General features: G+C 38.8%; 1 protein-coding gene across 2 annotated transcripts in view; it reads left to right on the top strand.

Moving 5' to 3' along the window:
* The first annotated feature begins 1,169 nt into the window (after positions 1-1,169).
* Positions 1,170-9,355, top strand: part of kmt2a (lysine (K)-specific methyltransferase 2A) — a 34,923-nt gene continuing 26,737 nt past the window's right edge. For both annotated transcript variants that reach the window (XM_060887658.1, XM_060887657.1), the window contains exon 1: positions 1,170-1,492. In XM_060887658.1, coding sequence (XP_060743641.1) covers positions 1,232-1,492 — 261 coding nt within the window. In that variant the 5' untranslated portion in view covers positions 1,170-1,231. The remainder of the gene's footprint in view (positions 1,493-9,355) is intronic.

Raw genomic sequence — 9,355 nt, 5'->3', positions numbered from 1 at the left:
TTGTATGAAAAAAAAAATAAATAGCCTTTATAATATCAGAAGTTATCTAGACAATTGTTATTGTTAGTTCTATGTTTTTAGAAAAAAAAAACACTTTTGTTGCATTGTTGTGCTTTAATTTAAAGTAATTATGGTTATGGTTATTATTTTTAACAAGAATAGTTTGGCATGTATATCTCTATGAAGCCTCATAATAACATGCCCTAATGTTAATACAGTTCATTCATTCATTCATCTTCTACCGCTTATCCGATCTACCTCGGGTCACGGGGAGCCTGTGCCTATCTCAGGCATCATTGGGCATCAAGGCAGGATACACCCTGGACGGAGTGCCAACCCATCGCAGGGCACACACACACACACACACACTCTCATTCACTCACGCAATCACACACTAGGGACAATTTTCCAGAGATGCCAATCAACCTACCATGCATGTCTTTGGACCGGGGGAGGAAACCGGAGTACCCGGAGGAAACCCCCGAGGCACGGGGAGAACATGCAAACTCCACACACACAACCCTGGAGGTGTGAGGAGAACGTGCTAACCACTAAGCCACCGTGCCCCCTTGTTAATACAGTTAATAATGTTAATGACTTTTTTTGCTCTGAATCAGTGTTTGCTGATATAATTAAACATTTTCAGTGCGATGGTTTATATAGTAACCGGAACCAGGCGAGAGAAACATGCTGTTATTAGATAGTCATTGGATTTTTTTTTAATGTTTACTAAAACCATTTCTAAAACATTTCACCTGGTTTACCTGATCGGTGCGGTGTGTTGCCATGACGACGTGTATCTCTAACCTTTCCTGTGATTTATTTATTTAATTACTTTTTTTTGTTTATTTGTTTATCCAGAAACTGTTTAGATTTTTTTTTTTTTTTTTTCATATTCGGTTTTTCCTCCAAAAACACTTTCCAACTCCTTATGAAGTATTAAAAAAGTGGTCTCGTTAATACGTTGTTTTGGGACTTGAACGTTTGTGGGGGTTTTTCTACGTGTGGTGTTGTGTGTTTACGGCTCTTGTGGATATCACTACAGAACCTGCGCAAGACATCATTGAAGCGTTTTTGTCATCTGAAGTCGGGGGTCCATATTTACAGCCACCCCGGAACCTGCATACTGAAGTCTCGCCGCTTGACGAAAGTGGCAGTCGGTTGAATTCGCTGGTTTGGGGCGACGCCCACCGAGCTCCCTGATCTGAGGGCAGGCAGGCAGAGTGTTAAAATGGCGCACAGCTGTCGGTGGCGGTTCCCTGCTCGGCCCGGAGGGAGCAGCAACTCGGGCACTGGGAGAAAAGCGGGCCGAATCCGGGTCACGGCTTCCCTCCGAAATGGCGCAGGAACCCATTCTACAGCCAGCAAGCTTGGGCCCGGTTTCGACGCGGCGCTGCAAGTGTCTACTGCGATCCGCAGCAACCTGCAGAAATTTCGTGATGTTTTGGGCGAGTCGAGCGGCTCCAGCAGCGGCAGCAGCAGCAGCGCTGAGGTAAGCGACACCTTTCCCCAGACTGGATGGATAGTCATATGCTTTCGGCTTTCTTTCCGTCTGCTAGAATACGTTTAATTTCCCGACTTCTCTTCTCTGCTAAACACGGTTATTTTGCTGCGCAGCAGACACATGCCTTCCCCAAATCCATCCATGTGCTGTTTTCCTCTGTAACTCACCGAGCTAGCTCGCTAATCGCCCTGACGGCTAAACTCAGTGACAGCGTATCGAACAGTAAACAAAAGTTAACACCAGTAGTTCGTGTCGTCTGTACGCCAAAAGCACTTCTCGTGTGTGCAGGTGCGGTTTTGTGGAGCAAATTTCATGTACAACAAGAAAGGAACTTGGCCCTGGACTTACATCAGTGTTTTGACAGAATTTCGGTAACAGTGATAGTTATTAGCTTAGCTGAACCTCCAACATCTCTGTCTGTTTAATCACCTTTGTTAAGTCTTAATACAAATCAAGGGGTGAATTCAAAGCGGCCTAAAGTGCGTAATAGACTTATAATAATGAGTAATACCTATATATAACTCATTTATGCTACATGAGAAAGATATAACTAAAGGAGGGTAACAAACACCAAGCAGGCTAATACACCGTTAGTGTCGTGTTGTGCGGTCAAAACTCACTTCTCAAACTCATAAAATCGCTTAAATCGTGGCTAAATACAATCCAGGGACGTGTTATGTTTATATATTTATTTATTTACACATTTATTTATTTATTTGTTTGTTTGTTTGTTCATATTCGCATTATAAGTAGTTAGCTTACAGCTGTGGGCTGTTTAACGGACTCCCCCAAGTGTGTGAGAGCTTGTGTTTTAAAATAGAGACGTCTGTTAAAAAAAGACAGAAAGATAAATAAAGAAATATAAGCGTTTTAGGTTATGATTTTAACGATGTATTTTATATCCTGAACGTAAAACCACACACTGAAGGATAGTTATTTTTTGCAACCGTCACTGACAGCGTTCGAAACGCTGCTTTTCTGAAACCTGCCGTGTTTTTTTTTTTTTTTTGGTTGTTTTTCCCCGTGTGTTATTTGTTTGTTGGTTTCTTTTCGTTTCATTTCAGTACCGAACCGAAGCGACAGAAGAAGGGTTTCCGGATCACCTGCCTGTGAGCAAACGTTTAGTTTATAGCAAAGTAACTAGCTGGTTATTAAGGGCTCATCCGGGCCCTGCGGATAGCACGATAGCACGATGATGCTAACTAGCTTACACAGCTGCCATTATTTTTCTGTTTTTTTTTTCAGTTAGCAGGTTGGTCCCGAGTACAAACAGAACAGTTCGCTCGGCTCGTTTATATCCGTCTAGATAAGCTTCCACTTCGATTTGTTTGTGATTTGCTTCAAATATCTTAAAAAAAAAAAAAAAAAAAACGGGGCTTGTCTGTTTATGCTAACGTTAGCCTGTTAGCTTGTGCTGATGATGCGCAGGAAAATGGGAGGTGGACATGTTTTTTTTTTTTCTCTTTTTTTCTCCTCTCTCTCTCTTCGAAGCACATATTGCGTAGTAACAATAATATGAACACACAGAGATATGGAATTGCAGGGAAGTGTAGCGAGTTAGGTTCGTTTAAGACGAACTAACTAATGCAGTAGGAAACGCAGTTATTTGAGGAGTAAAAGGCTCCAATAACAGCGTGCCTTTGCTTGGAGCTCGTGCGTGTGGGGGGTGTGTACTGTTACGAAGCAGCTCCCATCTTCCTCCTCAGTGATGAGGAGGCAGTGCACACTGTACATCACTCTTAGAACGGAAACGTGCAGCTATCTCAACAACACGCACAATGCTGCTGCTCTTTTCTTTCCTTTTTTTTTTTTTTTTTTTTAACATGTAAACCCCCCCCCCACACACACTTTTATTTTTCTCTTTTCTTTCTTTTTTGCATCTCAAATATCTCTGAACATCCTGGAATGATCAGTAAGTAACACCTCTGAAGCAGGAGACTAATCAGCAATACACTGTGAACTTACATGCATTACTTTATTCCTTTTATACCACAGCAGTTTGCTAAAGTTTACTACATTAAGTGTTTTATTCCTTTTATACCACAGCAGTTTGCTAATATTTACTCCTACATTAAAACCATTTGCACTTGCACATGGCATGACAGCTGACTGTAACAATGACCTTCACCAGCCACTCTCTTGTTGTTATATTACAAAAATATCTTTTTATCTCTTTTTAGATTTTATTAGATTTTATCTCTTTTTAGATTGTATTACACAGAAGCTGCAAATCCATCTTTCTTGGAGAATCTTACTTGTAGGGAAAGCGATGTACCTCTGACTGTTGCAGAGTGCTGACACCGGAGACTCCTTGCCTAAATGTTAAATAAACGTCTCGTTGAGAATAATACAATTCAATACCATTTGAATAGCGCGTTTAAAAGTTCACATCGTCGCAAAGCAGCTTAATATATAAAATATCTGTCTAATATAATTATTGGTTTCAGATCACATGGAAAGACATACATGCCAAACAGTATTAAAAGAAACGTATGCTTTGCTTTCCAGACAACACTGTCTTCAGGGCTTCTATTATGGAAAATTAATCAACACCTTCTGAACTGTCAGATTCAAGAATTGAACAGCCTTATTGCTCAGCTTTAAATTGTTTTGTGGTGTGTTTTATTATTATCAATGTCAAATAAGCTCCTAAAATGCCTAGGAACATCCATTGTTTTTCCCAGAAATATAAAAAAGCAGGATGAGTGAATTTCAAATGAACACTGCCCTTGTGCTCTGCTTCTCTCCTGTTATCTTACTTAGCATGCCACTAGCCTTACTTGCTAACTACAGCAGCATTGTCACAGGTAAACACAAGTGAAATTATAGTGTCTGCGGTTTGTCTGTCAGGTCATAGTTTTAGGTAGCTAATGTTATAATGTAATGTAGTTTTCTAATTAGTCATACTGCTGCAGACTTGAGGAAATGACTGTGTATATGCTTATGTAATGCATTACATTTGCATTAGATGCTGCACCTACAAGTATATGTTGTTCTGTCCTGGCATTGCACATAAAAGTTATTATTCCAGTATCTACAAGTTGACTACTATCTTTGTGTACGATTTTATTTAGGATGGTTTTGTTTTCACACAAATCCCTGCTCCTGGTTCCCGATAAGATTCTCAGCTGGTGCATGAGGTGCAGCAAATGGTGAAAATCAGAACGAGCAGCACATCAACACGGTCAATTATCAAACAGTTCAGAATTAGTTCACAAGTATAACCCACTGTTGATCTTTCTCAGTAGGCATAGAAGTTGTGTTTAAGCTCCGTGTTATGTATAATTACAGTTGTATTGAGTCTTTTTTTTTTAATTTATCAATATATCTGAGGAAAATGCTGACATTCTTGACATTTTTTTGTTTCATTTGCAGTGTCATTAAAGACATGCTATGCTTTGTACATTGTTTGTCTGTCATTAGTTAGCATACACTCAACATCCATATTAGCCAGTTGCTAAGCAACAGTGTTTTCATGATTTTAACAGAGTGAAAACCAAACCTAACATATGTTTGAAAACACAAATTCAGAGCTTTCACTAAAGCACATAACAGAGCTCCCTGAATTGTTATTATAAAATTTTCAACAAAGAATTTCTGGATATTGCAAGACTACTTTTTATTCTGCTTTTTGACCATTCTGTCAATTTGGAGCAAGGATCTCTGATCATCTCTATCTGCTCCAGCCATACTCTGAACCTGCATAAAAGTAAAATTAGAATAGGAGATCCCACTGGAACTTGTGGCTTATGGAAGTTGTGTCCACAGTGTTGTGGTTTCTTTCAGAGGGGGATGTTGTGCCTGGCCAGGATTGTTCAGGATCATCACGGCCTGCTGAGCGCACACATCAGCTTGAAGCCAGCATAAACAGAAGGACACACAAATTCAAATTCTATTTTTTGTGTGTGTGTCTCTACTGGGTCTTCATGGGAAAACATTTCATAAACAAGAGACAGTACCCCTAAACCCAAAATGTCCTTTTGCCTCTTTTGAATGGTTGCTTCTGATTAAAATTGTTAAAGAGAAAGTGTTTATTTTCTATTTTTGTTAATGAGAAAATCTTACTTACTTATCTGACAGACGCAACAGGGAATATAATGTATATATTATTAGTGTCTATTGTAGAGATCCTTTTTTCAGTATTGCTTCCATGTCTCTTAAGCTTTTCAGTCGTTTAGGTCAGTTAAAATGCCTTGGTGAATTAAGTCAAGATGACTAGGTGACTAGACAGAGAGCTAGAAGTTTGTAACACTGGTCCTGCCATCCTTTCAGCTATAAGGCAATATTTTCATGTGAGGACAAAAGTTTGACTTCAGTTTCTGTAGTAGTCTATAGTTGTCCACAGTTTGAGTGTTAGCAAATCAGAAACAATAAGTGATTTTTTTTTTTTAAGAGCCCACATTTTGCTTGCTTCTTAGTATTCGGACTAACCATTGCATCCGAAAGTAGAATGTAGATCACTGTCAAGGCCTTGTACAAAAGTCTACTTGAATAGATACAACAAATGAATGCTTTGCTCCACTGGTTTCAAACGAATGCCGTAGCTTTATGCAGAGGGAAAAGGTCCAGCAGGTGTTTGGCCTATTTATGTGGAGAGGGTCTGGCTCCCCCAGACATCGTGTGGATCATAGCAGGAAGCTTTGTGTCTGCCTTTATTCCAGCCTTTAAGAAATGCAAGCAACTGAAAGAGCACAGGCGTGGATATCAAAGGGTGAAGAGCAAGCCCTCGTCCTCCCCCAGGGACAGCACTGGGACACATGCACTCGCATCCATGGATTTATTCCACTTTTTTCTTGTACTCAGGCGGTCAGAGGAGTTTAACTCAACCGTTTGTAGTTTGTAGAGTGGGAGCTTAAGTGGGGGTCAGCCATTTGAGCGGATTGAGTGCTTGTCTTTAATTTTTATGTTCCATGTTACACCTAGCATGTGGCTTTGTGATATATTATCTTTATTTACAATGGTAGACCATTAAATATAAGTAGTAAAAAAAACATTGTTTTCTTTCTCAGAAAGAAAGTTTATTAATGAATTATGAATCTGATCCAAAAACATTTAAGGAAAATGCTCTGAATCATTTGAGATAATAGCTACCATTTATCTGCATGTTCCAAATATTCTGTCAGATATCCAGGGATTTAAAGTAAAAATTAAAGTGGTTTAAAGTTAAACATCAATTATGTTATATGCTGTAGGCTTGTGCAGTGATTATAGGGGTTTATATACGTTTAGTATCATCGGTCACACACAGTAGTATAATTATGCTCTATTTTCAGGAGTATAGCTTCCGTGCACTTCTCAGTTTATGCCTTGTTCTTGAGTTAACTGCCATGTTGAACTTTGCAGGGTTTGTGACCATCTGCTCAGGACGGGATACGTCACGACCCTGTGTAAACAAATAGCCTGCTTGTTAACCTTTTGTTAACTAAAGCTGACAGATGGCCTAAAAGTTACATGTATGAATGGGAGCATCTTGCTCAGTTTAAGCAGAATGGAACTGTCAGAAATGCATTAAGAGTTTCATTACTTAGGTTTTAATTTTAAATAAGAAAAAGGTTCTTAGATGAATCTTTGTTCTCGTTTCAACAGTTTTCAATAAAGTTTAGTGTGTCATGAATGGACTGAATTTTCAAAGCATGTTTTCTTGATTATGCATATTATGAGTATTAGGCATATAATAATATTTTATAACACAGTTTTTTAGTTTAAAATCTTTTTTGTTCTTTTGCTTGAATTTGAGTGCCTAAAATGTATGACAACAACTTTTTTTCTTATTTTTAATTGGACTGTGTGAAGCACATTATATTACATTGTTTGCCTCAAGAATAACGTTTGAGTAAAAAAGGTCAGCCATTTGTCTTGTCTTGTCTTGCTGCCTCATTCACAGAGCTGAAAGTCAAGCACATGTCCCATCATTCACTTTAACAAAAATATTAGACGTTGAAAAGTTAGATTTTCATGGTGGCGTTTTGGGTAAATTACACTGTAAAGGTAATGAATGGCATTGTCTATATCAACAAATGCAAACAAAAACCAGACACTGTGGATCGTTACCGAGATCCCCTGGGAAATGATGACGGTCAGAATGAAGAGTACAGAACAAATAGAAACAAACATATAACCAGTGTGACCGCTGTTGAGTAACAGAATTCCCTCGGTAAGCTTTTTAACTGAATTATTCCAGAAAGAGGAAAATATGGCTCCTACTCATCTTCAAGGTTCAGTTAAAGTTTGACTGAATTCTGCTCAAAACCCCTTTTTGTCCATGTTGGTCCCTAAGTGAGCAATGTTTATGTTGGAAGGGAAAACAACAAAAAAAGTTTCTTGTGACTCAATGAACACAGTCCTGCTCCCACCGATCCCAAAGTAATCACGTTCTGTCATCTTTAGTTAAATTGTATTAAAATAAGGCAAATAATTAGTGCATTCAGAGTTGATTTACATGCACAAATTGAGAAATTAATACCAGAATGGTTCAAATTTCAGACATAACTACAGACGTGTGCTACTCAGACACAGCAAGATGTTCTGTGGACTGATGAGTCTGAAGTAGAGCTTTTGGGAAAACAGGTCCTGTTCGGTCAAACATTTACATTTACAGCATTTAGCAGACACTCTTATCCAGAGTGACTTACATTGTCTTATCTCAGTTTATACACCTGAACAATTGAGGGTTAAGGGCCTTGCTCAGGGGCCCTGCAGTGGCAACTTGGTGGACCTGGGATTCGAACCAATGACCTTCACCTTGCGTGGGTGAGTCCGGAAAGATAGGCCAGCAAAATGATTGCTTAGCATTTACTCTGACCCATTTGCTACAGTTTCCCTTCCCCTACACATGGAGCAGGTGTCTGCATGTTAGCCATGCTGGGTGTCTTTTTATTGTGTCCAGCAACTCCGAGCTTGTTGTCTGTTTCAGGCCATGGGCACTGATTCAGCAGCTTGGCCCAGTAAGGAGACAAGAAGTCGGCATATAATGCAAGCAGCATTGTTTAGCTTAGCTTTTTTTTCAAGTTCTCTAAGATTATTTATCTTCACACCGGTGATGTGCACGTCATCCTTTCTCCTCCTTCTCCTCTCCTTGGGTGTTGTTTACATGCAATGTGTGACATGTACTGGGTGTCCTGAGAGAGAGAGAGAGAGTGAGAAATTGCACGCGCATGGCAGAATTGCACTGTCATTTAAAGCAACTCATGCTGTCATAATGACTCAGAGCTGCAGTACTACACTGCAATCCTTCTGTAAACAATATAATTCTACCAGCACATTTCAGATCATGGGTGCTAACTAGAATTAAGAAAGTTTATGGATTCTAACCCATTCACGTTTAATTATGTATTAAATATATATACACTAATAAAAAATTTTTTAGATTGTTGTGGCTGAAGATTGCATTTTCATTGCATTTTGCATTGTAAGTTTCCTCATATCCGCATGTTAATATTTATGCCATTCTTAACAACATTTCTTAGTTGTTTGACATATTGGTTTATGACATACATAGGTATATGACACGGTAACACCACCTAGGGTCTACTGTGTTCATGAAAGTGTTTCAAATCATGTAGTATTCAAGTCTTTCTGTGCAGGGAGATAATTTTGGTTAATTAAGGTTAAAATTCAAAAACATCCATAACCATGTGAATGAGGCCTCAAGTGCATTTTTAGAACGTAACAGCAATCATATTTTAATGTGCTATAGCTACATCATGAGCGTCTACTTGTATTATAAATGATAGACATTTACAGGCCCACACGTATTCATAAAAAATAAAATAAAACTTTAATTTAAAATAATAAATGGCTACTATTTTTACTGCATGTTCATGTGCCATGTGACTGGGAACTCATATATAT

The sequence above is a fragment of the Tachysurus vachellii genome, chromosome 15 (genome assembly GCF_030014155.1).
Source record: "Tachysurus vachellii isolate PV-2020 chromosome 15, HZAU_Pvac_v1, whole genome shotgun sequence".
Lineage (NCBI taxonomy): Eukaryota > Metazoa > Chordata > Actinopteri > Siluriformes > Bagridae > Tachysurus > Tachysurus vachellii.
The sequence above is the reverse complement of the archived record's forward strand: the minus strand, read 5'-3'. Positions and strand labels throughout refer to the sequence as shown.